Source organism: Athene noctua, chromosome 2 (genome assembly GCF_965140245.1).
Source record: "Athene noctua chromosome 2, bAthNoc1.hap1.1, whole genome shotgun sequence".
NCBI lineage: Eukaryota > Metazoa > Chordata > Aves > Strigiformes > Strigidae > Athene > Athene noctua.
Window position 1 is genome coordinate 14,837,848 of NC_134038.1, and position 22,333 is coordinate 14,860,180.

General features: G+C 41.9%; 1 protein-coding gene across 2 annotated transcripts in view; it reads left to right on the plus strand.

The window, feature by feature from the left end:
- SNTB1 (syntrophin beta 1) overlaps positions 1 to 22,333 on the plus strand; it is a 115,244-nt gene that overhangs the window by 87,175 nt on the left and 5,736 nt on the right. Inside the window, exons 5-7 of one of the 2 annotated variants that reach the window (XM_074898498.1) lie at positions 75 to 90; positions 13,527 to 13,648; positions 21,179 to 21,375. In XM_074898498.1, the coding sequence (XP_074754599.1) occupies positions 75 to 90; positions 13,527 to 13,648; positions 21,179 to 21,375 (335 nt within the window). Of the gene's footprint in view, positions 1 to 74; positions 91 to 13,508; positions 13,649 to 21,178; positions 21,376 to 22,333 lie in introns of both variants that reach the window. The other variant, XM_074898497.1, reaches the window with a different exon arrangement.

The following is a 22,333-nucleotide window of genomic DNA, read 5'->3' on the forward strand; positions in this document are numbered from 1 at the left end:
AAGATTAATTCTTCACAGCTGCAAGGACACCTCAAAGAGAGGATTTTTAGCTTCTCTGTCTTCTTTCACTTAAGATTAGACAGAGGGGCTGTTTGCACTCATCAGAGGTCATGTGCATCATCAGTTTCCATTAGCCTGGACACTGTCAGGTAAAACCTTAGTCTCTAGCCCCTTCAAATAACTTGAAACAGCTGCTTGGATATTTGCAGGCACAAGCAGAAGGAATGAGCTGTGGTTATAGGATTGCATTCAAGTGAGTGAACAGTTCTGTAAAACAGTTACGAGGCGCCAGCCACTGACTGATAATGGTTATGCACCTGTAGCCCTGTGTGGACCTGCAGAGGGGTTCAGAGTTTTGGAAGCAGCAGCATTGCAGGCTGCTCTACTAAAAAATGAAATGTAAGAATATCAATCTCAGAGGTAACACGGATCACAGGCTGCTTTTCTACTAGAAAAGCAAATAGCCACTATGTTGCCTTGTGTCTGCACCAGAGGTTATCAGTTTAGTACCCAGGATTCAGCAGCAGTAAAGGTTATGTGCAACATGCAGATCACAGCAAAGGAAATTTGCTCCAGATCTTCTCTCCTTTCCTCTTTTATCACTCTGCAGTTCTCCCCTGACATTCCCCATCACTGATTGCCCCTTCCTCTGATTTTATCTGGGTTATCTGAGGTTGCATGTTGTCTGAGGACATGCTTTTGAATAAATAGTACTTTAAAGGGGTGTTGGTTATATGCATGAAAATGTGGCAATAGCTAGCCTGATTTCCATCTGGCATAATTTAGGAGTAAATCCATTGACGTCAGTAGAATTGAATAGATATAAATATAATTGAAGTCAGGTCCTATGTTTTTAAGGTTAAGCCTAGAAAACACTGTAACTTACTCTCCCCCCTCTCTTTTCTCTTTCAAGCCCTGCCACAAATATGAGTCTTAATTGGAATTTAATCTATTTCTGCCCAGTTTAATCAAAGATCTGTCAGTAAAGAATTCTATGAGATGCAGAGTTGAAGCCCTGCTGCCTCCCTACCTATCTTTAGAAAAATCTCACTGGCTGCTGGTTCTGAAAAATCTCATCAGCAGTTGTTCTTTTTTCCCTTGGTCAGTTATATCAAGCAGCGTATCTGGAGCTATGTTTAGTTCTGAGCACAAACATGAGGCAGAAATGGAAGCTTTTTGGCAAGCAAAGAACATGATTTTCAGCTCATTCTCACAAAATGGTGTTAATTAATAGATTGTTTTCTGACAAATAGTTAATTGTGCCTGACTGTTTTCCATATGGCTAAGGAAATAAAAAAGCCAATGAGGACATGGTATTTAAAAATCCAGAAAATTCGATATGAAACCACTGGTATGAGATCCAATCGCATTTGCTATACTTCTAAAATAGGAATATTTGCATATGACAGCGTTACTGAAGTACATGGTTTTTGATTTTCTTTTTGTAGTTTTGTACTAGTGTTACTCAACTGAGTTACTTAAGATTTATTTTATACCAGTATATGTAAGATGTTTAAACCAGTACAAACTGCAAAAGAGATTTCAATGAAAAGACAAATATTTATCTTCATACTACAAATAAAACTAGAGGAAATAATTTGTAAAATTTCCCAGTGACTTCAGTGCAAATACATGTCTAATATCAAGTATAAATTAGGTGTAGTCACTTTGATAATAATCATACATGTTTGTCCTCGGGTTTTTTCATTTTCTTGTAGCTGCAGAAGTAATAGCAGTTCTATTATGTTCGTGTTATCCTCAGCCAGTTCTTACTGTAAATGGCTGGCACTTACTGGCTGGGGTGATTTATTAGCCCACAGCAGGAAAACGTCTTCCATTGATGAAATCAGTTGGTTCATGAGATCGTATATCTCTCGTGCCAAAAATAATTTCTCTTTGGATATGTGATGTGTTTGTTAAAAGATGTAAAAGTCTAATGCCATTACCAGGAAATTCTTTATTTTGTTCAATTATGTATTTCAGGGATAATTCCTAAATCTGAAACCTTAGTTTCCCATCCTGGTCCCAGGGAGATAACCTGTTTATCTGTTTATACTAGCTTTGGAAATTAACTTTATTTGTCCCAAGTTTTTCTTCTAAAGGAATGTTCAGTACTCAGTAGAATTGTCCTATGCGTAGTTAAATGCTGTGATTACTGAAAAAATATGAAACACTGAGAATTAGAACCAGATAAAGAGCATTAGCTTTCAAAATTACATAGCTTATAGCATGTAATTTGTTGATATTTGTAGGATTTGGGTCTGTAGATTGATGGCCCTAATTGTGTATCTTTTAGTAATCTAGATGAAATAACATGGCACAGCTCTAAATCCATTTGTCCTGTGTGGCTAATTTAAAGCTCAGCATAGATAACTGCCAAGTAGAAGGTTCTTTATGTTTGTCTTCCTCATATGGCTCTGCTGAATATTCATAGGTTCTATTAACACATGCCCTTCAATATTTGCTATGTTTTTGTCATAGATAGTAGATTAATTAAAAGAGCTGTTTCCATAAACCCCTGGGCTGTGATTTTGTCAGGTCTTGTAATATTAGTATCAGGTCTGGGAACGTGATGCCTCTTGAGAAGTGACAGCTCACATCCTGACCATAGGTCCAAACCCCATAGCTTGAATACTTTTACTTTAGGGATATTTATTCTACTGCCATCTTCTGAAATGAAGAGGTTTTATGAAAACTGAGCTCTCATTTTTATCATAGGTTTCTAGCCACAGAGAAAAGCTTGAAGCTGGAATGTCAGCAAAGCAAAAAGGCTTGATGGATCAGCAAGAATTAAAAATGTATTTTAAATACCAAGCAAACCTCAGACTGATTTTCAAGTCCCATGTGACGTCCCCAAGGGAGCTTTAGCTGGCTAGAGCTGGTAATACTGGTTTTCTATTAAAATTGCTTTGTCAGTTATTTGTGCAGTGTTTGGGATGTGTATGCATTTCTTCATGTACCAGATAGGTAGTGGTGACATCTATCCAGCAAATCACATGACCAGTGACAAACTGCAGTTATCTTCTGCTCTGAACTTTCTCATCTGCATTCTTCCTACTTACACATTTCCTCTGTAACCATCACTCTCCTGAAATTACTTTGGCAGGGTTAGAGTAATGACCACCTTAAAAGACATTTAGCTGAAAAAACAAATTTTGAGTTTTCTGTTGGTGTCCCAAGCATGTGCTGATACCTGACAGTATCCTCAGGATCACAGTGGCATGTGCTCTAGCATAGGCAACAATTTCCTAATGGTGAAACCGGCCAAGGACTGTGGCAGAGTATCTGGGGATCTCTGTCAGGGATGGTGTTACAGAACAGACTAGACAAAGTCAGTCCTTTCCCGAGCAGAGGCTGAATGAGTTGATCTTTCAAGTCACCTTCAACCCTCTTTCTATGACTCTAAGCATTGACATTTCTGAGCCAGTGATTGACTTAAGTCTTCTTAGAAGGCAGAAAAAATATATTCTCATCTTTTCAGTGAGGCAGGTGGCACTTTTTGATTAGATCCTCATTGTCATCTTTACCCATTCCTTAGAAAACTAAGAAATCCCAAATCAAACATGGCTCTCTGAAACAGCAAAGATTTTAAAATTCAACTCTGTCCTGGTTAAGAACTGAAAGGAAGTGAATTGGCTATTCAATGGAATAACTGTTCATTTCCTACCAATACTGGCATGCTGGGATCTGCCAATATTGAGAACCACCATGAAGACCTACTGAATGGTCTCCCATCTCTCCATACTGGTTGCCAAGGTGTAGCAAACTGGAAACCAATTTGGTGGGTAGAGGTCTCTTGGAGCTCATCTGGGTTTCTGAAAGGGAAAAAAAAAAAATCATCCTGCCCATCAGAAAATTTCAAATTTAACAAATTCTAATTAAAATTACATGTTTAAGTTCCTTTTTTTTCCCCAGCAAGGAAGCAGGTATGTTCCTTGAGTATCTTGAATAGCTTATGGAGGTCTGTCATTGTGCTGGAGGAGATACAGACTTTCTATCCATTTGAAGAAAGATATGGTCTCAAATAATTGAATGGCTTTGAAAATGACAACTAAGTAAATAAATAAATCATTAAAAAGACAAATATAGGAACTTTTTGTGATAGATCTTTACTTAGGCATCTAAGTAGGTTTGGATTCCAAATTGTGCTAATTTTCACCAAACATTTCAGAAACCCATGGCTGCTCCACATTTTTTCAAAATTAAGACAAATTACTAAGGATTCTACTTGAATTTTTGGGTTTTTTCAGTAAGGTTTTCAAATATTTCTCAGCATGTGCAAAATTCCAGTTGATGAAGCAAATAGATTTTATTAGTGTTTTTGAAAATAATACTTTTTTGTGCCCGGTGTGTAGTGAATTCGCTCATTTGCTTGGGGTCATTAGTTGTATTGCAATCAATTGGTATTATTAAACATTGATCAATAGCACAATACACTGAAACAATACAGTATTCTGGACTGTCCTTGAGACAACATAATAATAATGACAAAGAAACATCCATCTTGTTTTCTTTGTATTACTCCCCTACTATTTTTCCTTCCAGCACTTCTGATTTACAGTGACCCTCGAGTAAAGTAGTAACACCTGTCAGTCTTCAAAAGGTACCAGTCATGATGGACCATTATTTCTGAGACTGAATATTAGGAAAGACCGTATGATAGAGAAAGACACAGAACATCTTCTGGGACAGATCTCAGTTGCTATAGTTGTAATGTAGACATTGGTGAAGAACAGGTAATTATCAAACAGACACCGTAATAATTTCAAATGCCATTTTACATGTTTGCGCCATCATTAAAAACTGCAAGCTGCTTTCAAACCAAAAGTCCACCTCCAGCATTCATATTTGATTGCTATTGACATGTTCTTGAGCTGCTGATTAGAAATCCATGCACTTTTTACTGAATTGAAAGATTAGATGTATGTATCTTTGGAGGTAATCAGTCATTACTACTCATTTATTCTAATGTGGTACCCACCTGATCAGCTGAAGACAGATTCAAGTGTAAATTATAGACTCTTTACAGACAGTGAGTTGAAACTGTGGTGTGTTTACATTGATTCTGCTTCTGTACAATTACCGTTATGCCCTAGTGATGATGATAAACTCCCTAATGAAGCGCTTCAACTTGGCTTGAACAGAAAACTGCTCACAGCAAAGCTCCGCCATATAGCAATCTGCAGGGCATAGCAGAGAGTAGTGGTTGCTCTTGGTATCCTGGAACATATCTCAGGGAAACTCGTTTTCCCTGCCGCTGAGTAACAGTTGCACAGGAGCTGTAGTAGAGCTTCCAAAGTTCCCTGTCTGTTGTCTTGCCTCTAACTCAAAGCCATTCACAGGTGTGATCCCTTTTCTTCTGTTGCTGACTCTCATGTGAAAAATAGCTCCATGGACTGAAGAGGAAGATACAGGACTATGTCATGATCCTTCTTAGTGTTTCCTAGAAGCAAGCCTGGCTTACTGGAGGAAGAGGGCTGCTCCATTTTAAAGGAAAACACAGTTTTTTCACTCAGCACTAGGATTATTGTGCTTTGAGGTCCAGTGATTATTTCTGAGACAACATAGCTGCTCATCTCTTCCAGAACTGAGCTGTGTCTTAGAAGTACAGTGCTTCCCACCTTTTAATTCTGTGATTTTTATTTAAATATTTATTACACTTCAGGCAGCTGCCGTCACATAGCTTTTCGGTGGTACGTTCATGAGACATATTTCAGAAAGCAAGTTTGCAGCCACTCTAAATGGCAGTCTGAAGACCCCAGACATCTTATAGATAAGCCATGCATGAACACACAACAGAGTCAAAGATGTCTGCTAATAACATTTTCGCTTTTATCCTGAATGTATAGTGTGAGCATGGTGGAAGAGAGAGATTGCTGGGTGAAACAAGTTCTAGTAGGTCAAATACAGTTGTTGACAGGTCATGGAGGTAGGTAGTTGTGATTGCCCCCACTTTTGCAGAGGTTTTTATTTTTATATAGCAGCTTTGTGCTCACCTCCACTCTTCAGGCTTTCCATTCATTTGTTCCATCAGTATAACTTAATGTTCTTTCCTTCCCTTTTTTTCTCCTTCCCCTGTGCCTCTTTTATAAATAATGCTTAAAATGTGACTTCTTCCAGCACAGGTTTGTTCCCAGTCAAACTGGTTTTGAAGGCTACTTGAACTGTAGCTGTCCACTATCTCTTGATGAACCTCAGTGGCCAGTGGAGCTGGGCTGTTCTGACCTTCCCCCTTGTCTGACTTGCCTTCTGTCTCTGTCCTTGCGACTTACAGGTTGGACAGGTCTTTCTTGCCACAGCGCTTGAGTGATGAAATGCCCTCTTCCCTGCTCTCTCCTGGCAATTTCTGAGAAGCAATAAAATGAGAAAAGATACCAAAGTGCAGGTTTTTCTACAGAAATCATTTAGCTCAACACTGTATCTTTTCAGGAGTGGACCTTTTCTGTTTGCAAAGACTTCCTGTCATAAATTACCACTACTTCATTTCAGACAGTGCTCTCGTGGTCGGAAAAAGTTGCTATAGAAGAAAATCTGTTTTACTCAGAAAGCAGCAGAATACTTCTTAAAACACAATGGAGTTCCTTTCACCTTCTCTAAGATGAAAATCAGTGTCTTTAACAAATGGTGTGGGGCATTTACTATCTCCTGTGCTATCTCCTGTGCTCTCTGCCTGTTTTTGTCTTCTCTGGACAGATTCCTGACATTACCAGAAAGTTAGAGTCACCTGTCTCACTGCAAAAGAGCTTTACTTATGGACCTTCAAATCTCAACTTCATGCATAGCAAAATGATCCTGGGTCATGGAAGGGGTTTCTAAAATAGATGAATTACTATTTTTTAACTTTTTGAGTCCCTTGGAATTGGATTTCTCTGTATTTATTTAACCAGTTTCTGTGGACCCATAGATCAGGAGAAGAAAGAGATTTTTAACTTTTCTCCTGCAGTTGTGTGATGTATTTTTACTTGAAGTTATGTTGTCCAGTGAATGAAGTTTACGTGATACTGGGTTTTTCACTCCCTTGCATTCCTTATCTTTTGCAAGGAATCTACTGCAAAGGAAATCCAGAGTGTTAAACTCCATCAAGTCAGAAGGATCAGGGACACACATTTTCTGCAGCTCTAAATGGTTTGAGGTATAAGGTAACTACAAATCATCCTGCAAACCCTTAAGCTGCGATAACCATTTTACAAGACTATTGCATTCATTTTAATGCAACATTCCTGAAACACATATTCATGAAAAACTGCACGTGTATGGAATAATTATACAACCAACTTTAACTCAAGGGCAACCTAAATGATGACTTTCTCATCCAAATCTGGACTATTTTGATTTTTTCCTGTGTTTCGTAGACTTATGGAATAATACAGGTTGGAAGGGTGTTCTTGTGCTTCAACCACCCTGCACTAAGCAGAGACAACTAGACCAGCTTGCTTAGGGCTTTGCACAGTCATGTTGTGAGTATCTCAGTGGGTGGACATTTCACAGTCTGCTCCAATGTTTGACCACCATGACATACTGAAAAAGTTTTTCTGAGTGTCAAACCCAATTTTCCCTTGTTTCCACTTATGGGTGTTGAATCCCATCCTCTTACTGTGCAACTCCAAGAAGAATTTGGCTCCATATTCTCTGTAGCATGGGAGACACGAAGCTCTTCAGGCTTATTTCCCAGGGGCCTAGTCCAAAACCTAAAGAGTTATTAGAAAAACTCCAGTTGACTTCACCAAGGTCTGGGAAAACCTCCACTACAAAACTGGGTGGGATCAGGCATTGTTCTTTGGCTGTAGGAAAGGTCTCGGATCACCTGTCGTTCTTGCATGGGTGAGTACAGAGGACTGAGGTGTTTCTCCTGAGATTTAGAGGTACTTGGATATAATCAAGAGCTGTTTGAAAACCCCATTAGTCTGTCAGAACATTGTCTTGAACATACTGCCATGCTGATGTGGTTGACTGTGTTACTTTTGACAAAAGTTGGCTTGTATTTTGTCATTTTAAAGGATATTTAGAAGGAGTTCAGACTTCAACAGACTTGTCTTGAGAATGAGTGTCCTGTCCATACTCAGCGGTGCCTGTAACTGTAGCTGTCAGCAATATCCCTGGGCTCTGTTCGAGAGAGCGCAAGGCTTGGCTCAGCATGGTCCCTGCCGTGGTTCCAACCTGACTTGCATGGCTCTGGCTGCATGCTGGCAGCACAACAAAGCGTGTGCCATTGCTCACTCACTGCTCACGGGAAGCAATATTGTGCCCTTTGGGGGATTTCTGTGTTGTACACTGACTGTAATCCAGATCTGATAGTGGCACAAGCCACCTTTGAGCTGTCACTGAGGTCAGAGAGAAGAGCAAAACCAGACACAGTGTCATTAGCTTTTTTTTTTTTTTATCCCTAAACAATGTGCACATTATTTCCTCTTTAAAACTAGAAAGTTTAGCAGCAAAACACATCTCATCTGCGCGTAGCGTGGGAGGTGTTGATATGCCCTGCCTACGGCTGTCACTTACACCCACTCCTGCATTGTAAATTGCCTGCTGTCAAGTGAGCTCAGAGAAGTACCAGCCTTGTTGCATGTACCAGGGTTTGCCTGATGTATTTCTGCATCACTGCTGTTCGCCTTGCAAAAATCCTTTTTGGTACCAGCTGTTATTTTCGGGAACTGACAAGTAGGTTTCTGTAAATAAATCAAAGTTATCCTGAACATGGATGTAGCCCTTCATCAAAAGATGATGAAAAGGCAAGAAATAGATAGCAGAACATATCCCAGCCTGTGTGGAAGCTGACTCTTGTCAGTACGGAGAGATTTTAACTGAGAGAGAAGGGAAAATAGCAAGAGAAAAGTTTCTGAAAATTCTTTCTTGGTTGGTCCTCCTGTGCTCTGTGTGAGGGGATGGTGTAGCTCCAGGATTTGTGAGGGGGTGATGGAAAAAGCAGTTAAACCACTTACTCAAAGTGTAAACTTGTTACCTTCACAGCAGTTCTCTGAAAGGCCACATTTTGGATACTTGCTACAGGGGAGTCTGCTGGCAATATATAATTTGTTTACTAAACAGCTAATGTAATTGAAATGTCCCTTTTGAGTTAATGAAAATATAAAACAGCTTTCCAGAGTAGACCGAGGCCTCTAATTTAATTATCTGTGAGCCTCATAGATTAGAAGTATTCTTCCATCCATTCCTGGCAGCCTGAAGTAGATGAATAACTGAAATTCAAAGAAAAACCTTACGAAAAGGAGACCTGGCAGATGAAAGAGCAAAGGGCCAAACCATTTGTAAAAGGATTTATCTTCACTGAGATGCCCATTGTCTTTACAGCAACTAATTATATGTGAAAACAATTAAAGATTTGGAAGCTGTGATATCCATTAAAGGGCCAGGGGTCCCCATCGCCTGCAGGAAGAACAAGCTAGCTCTTTGAAATACTGTTTGCTATGTATCATAGGAGTTAGTCTTGAAGGGTACATTGCAAGCGGTGGCTTTAAGCACATGAGCAGTTGCCAGAAAACCATCAGGAGCGGTTGTACAGGTAGCATTGAGCTTGCTATGTTGTTTGTAGTGTCAGTCCTTCAGACCATGGATCCAGTCCTAATGCAAGGCCTGGAGTGATGCTGCGCCGCCACTGCGAAGGCATCCGGATCTCAGGCACATCTTTGGTGCAGTGGGGTCTGGTGTATCCTAATGCTGCGTGAGCTGTCTGCTTTGAGTATCGAAGCACTTTTGCTCTTGTGTTAGCCAGAGGCTGATGTAGCTCCTGAAATACGACGGCTGTTCTTGTGCACTTTTTGTCCACCTTCACATTGATGTCTGTTCCTGCTGTGTGTGTTAGAGCAGCACTTGCCACCCCAGCAGAGACTCTGGTGTCCATAAAGAAATGCAGAGCATATAGACTGAGTTTGCAGAGGAAGCCTGTGGCTGAGCAAGACATGAATGCAGGTCTCTTCTGGTGTCATCCCAGGCCCAACCGTGATGTTGTTATACAAAAACTTAGGTTTCATCCCTTCCATACATGAAAAATTTTCTGAATTTGGAAAGGTAAACCAGAGAGGTGCATATGGGAAAAAATGAGGTTTGAAGTTCATGGGGTGAATATGTGAGGAGCGAAGAGGTTTGCGAATAGCAAAAAGGATGTTTCACTGCACTTCGGGTTTTTTTGTTAGAATACATTCTACCCTTTCAGGTTTGTACTTGAAGACTTTGATCTAGAGGCATAGTGTGTCTAGGAAAGAAAGAAAACAAGTTTGCTTCTGTTATAAGCATTTATAACAGTCATTGTTTATAACTTCATTGACTTGAAGTGGAATTTCACTTTGGAATATAAGCAGTTACCTCATCTGAGATGAGCAGAACATGGAGAGAGGGCATTGGTACCTGTTGCTTAGAGTTATCTGAAAAAGTGCCCTGAAGACCAGCTAAAAATTTACTGATTCATTTTATTGTGGTGGGAGGTTTGAGGAGTACTGGTTTTTCCTATCTCTAGTTCATCTAGATTTGATCTAAAATTTTTGACTTTGAAAAAGGGTTGAGTTTGAAGTTTTTTAGAGTGGGTGGTGATTTTGTCTGCAACACAGTTCAATGCACTTTGAATTGTACATGTACAAGTGGGAACTGGAGCAAATAAACTATTCCAAGTGCCAGAATTCTGCAAAATTCTGGCTAAGAAGCTGGCCCTAACCATCGTCTGAAATGGTGCCTTTAAAATGTATCTCAAATGATACTTAAATTTACAGAAGTATTTCTTGTTATCTTTATATGTCAGATTTTAAAACCTTTAAAACTTGAACAAATCCTTCACTTAACTGCCTGTAAGCAGCATGTTTTTTGCTTTTGTTTTGTAATTTGCTATTATACTCATGCTTGGTATGACACTTGCTTGATCTGGATTAATTTCCCATGCTGATTTGTTCTGAATGTGCCCCGTAGGCTAATGGTATATTTGCAGCCTCTCTTCTTCCTTTGTAGAATTTGCTATTACCATTTACGGGACAGCATGTTCTCTTGACACTTTCCAGAAGTGCCAGCTGCCTGTTGAACAGCACGGCATCAGCTGTTAAAGCCTGATCCAAACCCCAGCGAAATCAGGGAACAGTAATGCAAGGTTTTTAAGGAAAGGCAATATCTTTTATTAGATCAGCTGTTACAGTTGGAAAAAAACAGATGAGCTTTCAGGCGCACAAATCCTTCTTCAGGTCTGAAATAGCAGCAGTATTGCTTACACCAGCATTCCTTAACACTGAGACAGCTATGGTCCCAGCAAGGTTTAAAAAATGTGTTTAAGTGTGTATGGCAATGGCCCTTCTTACTGGGGAGGGCCTTCTAGCAAGCATCATTCTCCTCTCTCCCCTTCCCAGTATACACCCTGCAAATAGGGGATACATCCTACAAGGAGGGGCAGTAGAAGGTCACTTACTCTTGAGAAAAAGCCTTCAATACCTTATGACCGAGCCACATCTTCTCCATACTCACCCCGCTTTTGTGAAGGACTGGGGCAAAGCCATGGGCTTCACTGTGCAGGTGGTAACCACAGGATATGCACTGGAAATGTGGCTCCTAATGTTTATGTCTGTCCAGCAAATAGTTGTGGGACCAGCTGGCAAAATGAATCTCATTCCTTTTCGTGTGGTTGCTTTGCAGGGAACAGTGTTCCCCAAAGTTTCTGGAGTCACAGCTGACTGAGTAGACACCTAATAGCAAAACTTGTGTTTGAAAATGCTACACAGGCAGGATGGTTCTGCAGAAAAGCTGTGAGCAGCTTCCCATAGTCTTTAGATTGCTTGTGGTCACGGCATTGAAAAATAAGAAGTAACAGCCAGCACACTGCCTGTTTACTCCAGATTATGGATCTGAACATCCTGCAAATTTTTCATCATATGAGAGATTTCATATTTATCTTCCTTTTTCTTTTCTGGAAATCTTCAAAAGTATGTACTAAAATCTTTATAGTTAAAGAAGACAGACAAGTGCTCAAAAATTAAGTGTTAATAATAACTGTAACATTTATTAAATGTGAACATTAACTGTAACATTTATTTCTGTATTCCCATACTAGGAACTGGGGTGATAATTGTAGTTAATAACTGTGGTATTAAGAAGCTGAGGATGCTTTTTGCTCATGTGAATATTTCCATGGTACACGGCCTGGATTTTGCATTCTTTCTGGAGTGTATTAATAGACGTGTTAATTATATGGCTTCTCTATTCAGCCCTATTTCAAAATAAAAGGTTATATTTCAAGAAACTGTCACCACAATAAAATTATAAATAAGTACTGATGCTTCTGAAGAAATTAGAAGGATAAACCGTTCATGACTTTTAAGTTGATTAACACACAGACATGAACAACTGTTTCAAATGTGGTTTTCCATCTGAATCCATCACTTAAGGCACATTGTACTTAAGGATGTGAATCACCATTCCTGGCTGGGCCACTCCCAGCCTGGCCAACCTTTGATTGATCCCTTTTATATGTTTCTCCAGCCAGTGATGTGCCCCCTGACACATGTCCATGGCAAGCAGACTGGCATCAACCATAAAACAGCATAAACAACTGCTTCTCTTTCCCAGAGAAGGTTTTAATGGAGGAGTTATGTAGACAACCGGATTCTCTGGTGAATTTTGGAATTTGTTTAATTCCTTTTAATACCCAGCCGAGATGTTTGGGTTTGAAATCATGGCTGTGAGTGTTACTGTATAACAGGGTTTCCTTTTCTTCGTGTGCACCAAAAGGAAAATTATTAATTTGTCTGTGAAAGACAGGAGCTTCATTCTTACTTGAAACTAAGACCCTTCCATATTGCCATCACGTTTAAGACACTTCTGTGCTGCCAGAGTAGAAGTAAAAACCAGGATGATCCCCATAACAGTAATTATGTAGCCCTGTGGACTACCACATGTCTAATCTTCAAAATACAATTCCACATCTGGATTCTGCAGCCAGTAAAGGGCTCTGATGCCTCAGTCTTTAGACATCTTCTACAGATGGTTTGAAATGTAGATGCAGATCCATCACTGAGTCAGTGCTTCAGATCAAACCAATGTTTAGGTTGGATCTCTTTATAAAACTGGCACTTGTAAAACTGGAAGAACAGTGTGAAGGAAGAAGAAACAATTAAAATGTGAACTGCTGAGAAAAAAAGCATCTGCTCCCAAACCACTGTTTCCTACTACCCAGGTTAATATGCCAGATACACATAAATGGTGCACGTTACAAATAGACATTTAAGGTCTTTTCCTGCATACTGCAGCTAAATAGCAGCCAGCTCTGTCTCGGTGTTCTTCAACTACTGGGTGGAGTAGCCTGTAGTAGGGGAAGGCTGCAAAGAGGGCTAGAAATGGCAGTGCTAATGAGAGCAGCAGATGTCATTGCACTTTATTTCATTTCTGCTGCAGCTGGTTATAAATTCATGTGGGAGATGTCAAAAAGCCAAAGAAATAAAAGTCTTTTGTTCATTTTCTCACCTAGGACTCGACTTTGATGGTAGCTTTGTCTCTTGTTTCACTGAGGCTTTGCTCTTTTTCAGGTGCCAGGAGACAACGAGAAGCACTGGAAGCCAGTGTTAGTGGTCTTGACAGAGAAAGACCTCTTAATATATGAGAGCATGCCACGGATGAAGGAAGCTTGGTTCAGCCCTTTGCATACCTACCCCTTGCTAGCCACCAGGTACCTGTGCTTTTTTATTACAACCGCTTCAAGAGCAGTGAGAACAGCTGAGACAACTAGGAACAGGTATAGCTGGGGCACAGCTATATATCACACTTGAAATGTTGTGGTTTGAGAGGCAGATTCTCCTTCAGTGGGCTGATGTGCTCAGCTTAACTCCTCTCTTCTGTTTCAAGTTCTCACTGAGGCTGATGGCCAGAAGCACACCAGAAGGATTATGGATGTGGCCATTTGGCCTGGATCCAGAGGCAGGAGTGATGAAAAAGCTGAGAGCTTGATCTCCTGAGATTTCTATCTCAGTGTGCAGACCTGAGGGCTTGGCAGAAGCACTCAGATTTCCAGCTGCTCCTCCAGGCTGAAGAAAGTGAAATTGTTGCCCTGAGTTGCACATGTTGGTGTGGCAGTTCTGTACCACCAGTTTGGGGCTTCTGGAGGATTGCACATGTGATGGAGACAGTCTTAGTACGGCTCTGTTCCTGCTCTAGCAAATTAATTTCTGGCTTTTTTAGCTTAAAATGGTGAGCTTGGAAGACATATTCTTGAATCTAGGTTGGAAATAATAATCTGCATTATTTTGAAGGTATCCATTCAGAGAGAGCTTTCCTGTGGTTGTCTTTAGGCAGTGGAAACTGTGCTTCTTGTTGTGAATCTTAATCACATTTCTCTGCCAGTGTGGTCAAAGGGCTTGAGAAAGAGCTGCTGTTCCATTGTTTTGGCCTTGCTACAGGCCTCTATTATACTTTTTTCAATGAGTTCTCATTCAGAAGGGCTGGTTGCACATGGCCAAAAGCAGTGAGTTTCTTACTGCACTCTTGTTAGTTAATTTTTGTTCTCAGTGTCTTAGTTCTCTCCCCAGATGAACTGAGGCTTTGCTGCTAAATCATTATATAAAATTGAACTCAGTGAATTACACTGATGGTTGTTTTGTCCCAGTCTACCTACCCGTGATGGAGCTTTCAGACTTCCTGGGAAGCCAGCTTCTGACTCACCCTTTGTTACTGTAACATGAGGGGAGAGCCCCAAGCGTTGCAGCTTGCAGCCTGCTGCATGGTGTGGCAGTGAAGGTTGACAATTCCAGGTGACAATTCCCAATGAAAACTGGGCAAAGTATTGGAGCCGGAGGCTCCATCCGGGTGTTTCACTAAGCCTTAGAGTTTGTGAAGCAAGAGTACCCCAGCAGAAGGTTATGCATCTCCTCTCCACTGCTTTGTGGTGTCATCTGTACATGCAACCAAGTCCTCTTCCTTAAAGTGACTGGAGATCCTGCAGCACACCCTGCCCCTTCCTGCCCACACATCATCACGTGTAAAGGTACCCCTTTGGTGGGCATCACCAGCGCCCATCCTCAATGACCACTGATTTACGGCAGCAAACAATGTAAGTCCTCATCTTGGAGGGCCTGTTACTTAATGACTTTTTCTTAGGAGTTCAGATTTTATAGCAGACCAGCTTGCTTTGCATGGGGATGGTCATGTCCCTGTCGGATAGGATTCCCATGTGAGTGGAGGCACTGAGAAGTTGCTCAGCACAGGTGTCAGGCTGCTGAAGGGTCTTTACAGATTGCTAAAATGGTCTGTAAAGAAAGACAAGAGGCAGTTCGGAAAGGATGAGTGCAAAGTTCAGTGCTAGGGAATAATCAGCTGTGGTTGTTTGGCATGGAAAATGAACAGGGAAGTAGTTGCTCTGTCAGGAAGCATCTGGGAAGTGCGACAAAATTGCTTAAGTCTATGGTGTTATGTTTCTGAGAGGGGAAAATAAGGACAATCATCTTGCATTATAGCAGAAGTGTTGCATGTTGCCAGATGTAGTAATTATACCTAACTACAGAGCGTGAGTAAAGCCTCAGGTGATACATCACCTTCATGTGAGGCATTGCACTTCAAAAAGATGTCACTTAACTGTGGAAGGTCGAGAAGAAAGCAATGCAAATGCAAGACCTAGAAAACACTATCAGCAGAGGAATACTTACCACAGAATAATAAAATGGTTTGGGCTGGAGGGGACCCTAAAGACCATCTAGTTCCAACCCCCCTGCCATGGGCAGGGACACCTTCCACTAGCCCAGGTTGCTCACAGCCCCGTCCAACCTGGCCTTGAACACTGCCAGGGAGGGGGCAGCCACAGCTTCTCTGGGCAACCTGTGCCAGTGTCTCACCACCCTCACAGAAGAAAATTTCTTCCTAGTATCTAATCTAAATCTGCCCTCTTTCAGTTTAAAACCATCACCCCTCATCACTATCCTCCCTGATGGAGTCCCTCCCCAGCTTTTTTGTAGGCTCCCTTGAAGCACTGGAAGGCCCCTATAAAGTCTCCCTGGAGCCTTCTGTTCTCCAGGCTGAACACCCCCAACTCTCTCAGCCTGTCCTCATAAGGGAGGTGATCCATTCCCCCTGTTCATCTTTGTGACCTGCTCGAGCAGGTCCATGTCCTTCTTACACTGGGGGCCCCAGAGCTGGACACAGCACAGGAGGTGGAGTCTCATGAGAACAGAGTAGAGGGGCAGAATCACCTTCCTTGACCTGCTGGTCACAGCGCTCTTGTTGCAGCCCAGGATATGGTTGGCTTTCTGAGCTGCGAGTGCACATTGCTGGGTCATAGTTTTCCATCTACTACTACTCCCAAGTCCTTCTCTGCAGGACTGCTCTCAATGCACTCATTGCCCAGCCTTTACGTGTGCTTGGGATTGCCCTGACCCATGTGTAGGACCTTGCACTTGGCGTTGTATTTGTCCTTGTTGTTACTTAAGAAACTTTAGTTGTTTAATCTAGAGAGGTCCATGGAAAACATGTCAATAGTTTTCAAGTATGAAGATGAGACACAAGGAGGACAAGGGAGCACTTTCTCCAGGTCCCTCCTGGGTACAAGACATAGTTGACTGCATTTGTGGCAGGGGACGTTAGGGGTAGGTCCTGGAAAAAACTTGGTGGGTGGGTGGGTGGGGTATTGGATTAGATTCTCTAGGAAAGTTGTATGATCCTCATCACTGCGAACTTCAAAAGACGGATGACACTGTAACCCTCAGGAGTGTGTTGGCACAGTTAGCCCAGCTTCGGGAAGTGGAATGCACCAGGTGACCTCCTGAAAACCATTCCGGCCCCATCTCTGTGCTTCCTTACTAATATCACTGTGAATTTAACACTCAGGTAAAAAGACTGCAGATATACAGAACTTGACATTCAGAATGGAATCGCAATCTGATAAATACATGTAAATACATGAATCCCCAAGGTGAGCAGATTACATAAATGGACAGATCCCTAAATCATTACACCTACTGTTTTGGACAATTTTGATTAAAACCCTGCAGGATCCTCCTTTTATCATCTGTCACACTGAGTACAGTTATACCAAAAAATACACAGGGTTTGTTGTTGGTATTGACTGCTGTGTTCATGCTTGGTCAGTGATTATCCTCCTCGTGACGGGTTTTTTAATCCCCTCTGTGCATTGATCAGTGCAATTTAGAACTTTTCACCTGGAAAGTTTGCAGACCACATGTTGTAATCTTGGCTGCTCCCATCTTTCAGATTTTTATGAGTCCTTGGGAAAACGTTTTTGCTTAGCTAATGCATATTTGAAAAGCTGCTGAAACTGGAAAACTTCAGTGCCAGATACTGTACAGAGTCATGCTTAATCTACCCAAGACGTAATGAGCAGAGAAAATTGGAAAGTAGTAGAAGGATTACAATCTTCTTACAGCATTTAAACAGCAGAATTTCAACATGCCCTTTTTGTTTGTTGATGTTTGCCTTCAACCTATGGATGCTATTAAGATCTAAAAATATTTTCCAGTCAGTCTTTCCCAGCTTTGTGTGGAATATAAGTAATAGCTCAAATAAAACTGAGATCAGGAGATTTAAGTTGTTCCTTTAAATCTCTGCACCAGGAGGCACAGCAGCTGGCTCATAGCCCTGACTCCAAGGACCTTTTTGTCATAATCTCTGTTTCAGTATTTCCTTATGCCTGAATAACAGTGCCTCCCTCTAGCATGGGAATGGGGCTTAAATAATTACATCTTAAACGTTTGCAATCAAATTCCGTTATCTATCATAGCCAGATATGAAATGAAAGGGGAAAAAAAAAAAAAAAAAGCCAGGCCATGTTGGATTCTGATTAAAGTTCAGGTAAGTAGCTTTTGTGTAAAGGTGAGGTCTGTAATCAGAAAGTATTAAAACAGTTTGATAGTTAAAGCTGTGGAAAGTTGGGGAAGGAGTTTGGGCACCAATTAGTTACCTGTGCAAGTGGGCAGAGGGACAGGTGGAAAGCACTGGGGTCCCCGAACACCCCAGGGAAGGTGTATGAAGTGCTGTGCAAGTTGTCTGCTTGTCCTCCCAGGGCAGTGAGGGTGGTGTGGCTCCCTCCATACAGAACTCAGATGAATTGAGAGCATGTGTTTCCAAAGAGTACAGCAGTAACAGAGCAGGTTTCAAATGCTAAGTGAGGGTAAAGAGTGGTTTCAACATAAGAAAGGTCACATGATAGTAGCTTTCTACTGGGCAGAGCTGCATGTCTGTTGATGCACTTGGATTAAGGTCTCATTTGAGATAACTCTCAGATGAGTGGCTAAACTTTTGCATTGAATGTCAGTGCTGGTTTCACTGTCCTTTTTGAAGAGGCCCTTAGATTTTGTTGTTGCAGTAAATAGTTGAAACTCTTTTCATAGCATTAGGATGAGAAGCAGCTCCCAGTGCAGCTCACCCAGCCCCAGCACTTCATGTTGGACCATACCCATCTTGCTATCACACATGTGCAAAGAATAATGCTAAAAAGGTCCCCAAAACATAGAGAGGCAAGGGCAAAATTAGAGAAGATTAGAAGTGTGTCTGTAGCTCCCTGGAGCATGCCAAGAGTTGCATTTTACAGCCACTGCCTGTTACCTACACACTGTGCAGACTTGATGGTCACCAACCTTCTCCTGCCCTCTTGCGGCTCTGGCTGCTCCAGGGAAGCGTGCTCATGCTCCTGTGCGTTCACAGGCATCTCAGAAGCCTCCACCAAGCCACATAACCTTCAGGGATTGCAGGTGAATATTACCAGAGCCAGCCCTGGGGTGCCTTTTTGGCACTGGGGTGCAGCATGCACCACACACACAACTTCTGCTGTGGTCATAGTGACAGGAGGTAGGAGCGAGGGGAAGCCTTCTGTGAAGTTTCTAAGACTATTTTTTGCCTTATAAGGTGTTTTTGTGGTCTTTAGGATAAAATACCTTTAATGTAAATGAAATCGCTCATGCGATTTTATTAAAGCTTGGGAATCCTTTGACCTGTACCCAAAGACATCAGTACTGACAGCTGGTACACAAATACCGTGAATTGTTTCTCTGCATATTTATCTAGTTCATGTTTAACTGCATGATTTTCCAAAGCACAATCTGGAGTTGTATGATGGAAAAGGATTTTTAAATAGTGAGACTGAATTTTTAATAATGAGGGGATAATGCAAATGAGAAGGCAGGCAAGAAACAATGTTCATGTTGGATATGTCCACATATTTTAATTTGTAAAGTACATCTTCATTCTATCCATATGCTGAAAAACCTGCAATGACAGTACTATGGATAAAGCATAAAGATGTAGGGGAGTGGGGGAGTGGATTTGAATGGAATTAAAGCATTGGAACCATCTGTCTGTCGCGTATTCAATATCACAGGTATTAGAAAACAATTTTTATCACTGCTGATGAGCACTGTATAAAGGAGAAGAGATGACCCAGGGAGAGGCTGGAATAGTTTTATTTTTAATGGCAAACTTGATGTGATTTTTCCAGGCTGCTTTCCCGCAGTCATGCCTGGCAGCAGAAGGCAGCATGAGAGCAGTGGCTGTGCCTGCACTGGGGTGACTGACAGGGGACAGGCAACAGCAGAGGTCACCAGAGATTTCAGTTCCCTGTCTCCTGCCTTAAGTGTCAAGGTGCAACTTCCCCTCATAGTTTGCACCTCCTCACACCAAATGAAAGTGAATTAAAGTTTTGGGGCTGTTTGCTGCTGATTTCCTGACTACAAAAATCTGCCTAGGGTGCAGTTAGGAGGCCTTGAGTATCAAAGCTGAGCTGGGCTTTAACACAGCCCTTCTAGAGGCAGAAAAGCATTGAGGAAAGTGGTGGTGCCTCTCTGGAAGAAGCTTTCCTGCCCAGACACAGGACAGGGCAGCTCTGACTGGGATACTCTGCATCTCACTTCCCAGGACTTCCTGGGACCATGAAATCAAGGCGGATGCTCGAAATCCAAAGAAAGTGAACCTGAGCATGAAAAAAATCTCGCAAACCTTCTAGTGAGGTATGAAGGAGGAATGGATGCATCTGTTAGGCACAGAGCGGATCCTAAACGTCTGCAGGGACTGCCAGGGAATTGGGGAAAATTTCAGATGCCCTGTGGTTACTGTTTCAATAACTGAAAAGCTAACGTTGTGCTTTTTCTTTCCTTTCTGCTTTTTTGTTCCTATTAAAACATCTCTGTTTGATGGCATACTTCTACAGTGTCAGCTAGCAGGCAGCTATTCTTCCAGATGCAAAACAATAATTTGAGGGTGAATTAACATTCAGTAGATGATTAGTATAATCTAATGTTTTATCCTTCAGCACAAGTATTCTACTACCATGCTACATACTTTATAGTCTCATATGAAGTATTTTGTTGGACTATAGAAAAGGAAACAGGAGACACAGAAATGAGCTTTTCAGAAGAATTTCATTTTGTGACTCCCTCTGAGGATCTCTGGATCTCAAAGAGTGATGAGCTCCTCTGAATCAGTGTCATGTCGCTGAGTTAATTCTGTATTCACTGTCCACACTTCTGCAGGGGAAAAAAAAAAAAACACCCAACAGGTCAGTCTTAGAGAAGAATTAAATATTATGAGGTGTTGATTTTCTCACTCAAAAATATTCCCTGCAATTAGTGTTTGTCCAGATGAACAAACCTTTCCTTGTCACAGGAGAAGCTGTTGATGCCAGGCAAAATAATGTTAATTGAAGCAAAATGTGAGAGAATTTCAGATTACAAGTAGCTGCAACATTTTGCATTTTATGAGTTCCTTATGTGAAAAGTATTCACCAGACAGTACTTTGGCATCAGTGTATTTTATGGAACTTCATAACTTTATCCAACAGCGTTTATCATTGAGTTTGTCTGCAGGTGTTTAAGCTTTATGACAAATGCTGTTTGACAGTGAGAGTTGGATTCAGCTGCTGTATCTGAGCAAACACTTGTATCTGTGGACCAAACCACATCACCACAGACCAGTCAGTGATTTCTCTCGGTTCCTCATCCAAAGCAATTCACTAGAAAATTTTGGGACATCTCTGTCATCACCTGCATGTCTGGCTGCTTCTGTACTTGAAGCCTTGGACATTCACTCTTCTGAGTGAAACAAGGAGTCACTTTAGGCTCAAATACAGAGGAGATGCAAGTTCTTGAGCTCCCAACCACATGCATTTAGGAATGTACAGAGCTGAGCTATGCTCAGGTAGGGATTTTGGCACAGTGTGCTGTGTCAGTGTTATAATCCACTGTTGTGTTTTCAAATCCATTTGCAGGTTGGTCCATTCTGGCCCAGGAAAAGGCTCACCTCAGTCAGGGGTAGATCTGTCTTTTGCCACCCGTACTGGTACAAGGCAAGGGATTGAAACCCATCTGTTCAGGACGGAGACTAGCCGAGACCTCTCACTGTGGACGAGGAGCGTAGTGCAGGGCTGCCACAATTCTGCGGAGCTCATCACGGAAATCACCACATGTGAGTAACACCTGCAGTGTAATGTCTCCACACCTCCTCATAACACTTGTGGGTAGTTCAATCTCCCTTCTGCTAGAGGTGATTCATTTCTTAAAAATGTGCATACTTAGGGTTCTGTGTGTTTAAAATACCGTCCCCATGGTTTCTGAGCCAGTTCCATCTGGTGTGGTACCTGTGGCCAGTGACGCAGTTGCTGTCATTCCGACTTTTGGCCTTGTTTTCGGCATGTTGTTTCAGACACAAGTCTGTAGTCAGCCATATAGGTCTGTGTGTCATGAAGGAGTGATTGTCAGAGGTTTGTCCAGAAACCCACAGAAGAGGGCATTTTTCTGAGATTCAGGAGACTCCTGAGAGCCTGGCAGGAGCTTCTCTTGCAGAGGGAGGAGGCAGAGGAGAACAGGCACATTCACAAGCATGAATTGGTCATTTATTCACCCAGCTCTGTGCACTTGAGAAGAGTTAAAAAATACAAACTAGTCCAATAGCCACATTTTGATGGCTAATCAGTTCCCTTCCTGAACATCAGTGTCACTTCTCAGCACTTCTGTACATGCAAAATCAACTGGAATAGAAGTAATCGACCACAGATGCTCTGGAGTGATGCCCTGTTCACCTGGGTAGCTGGTAGCCTGGGGTAGCTCTGGGGCTCTGAGGCTGTGCCTTTCTCTTGAGTGCCCCCAGGATTTGGCAGTCCTTCCCCCTCTAGCCCTACAGTTGGTGGGGCTATTAAAGTTGAATGTTATCTCCACTTATTGCCTAAAAATGTGAGAGCAAGAGCCAAAGCACAAATGCCTCCACAACAAAGGGCAGCTCTGATTCTGTGAAGCTGTCAGACACAGCCACATGCTGCTGAGCATGGGGACACCTGCCCGCAGGCTGCCAGGCCCTGGGCCTCGCAGAGTGCTCCAGCTGCTTTGCAGTCGCCTCTGATGTGGGAACCACGTCGAGGGCATGTCCA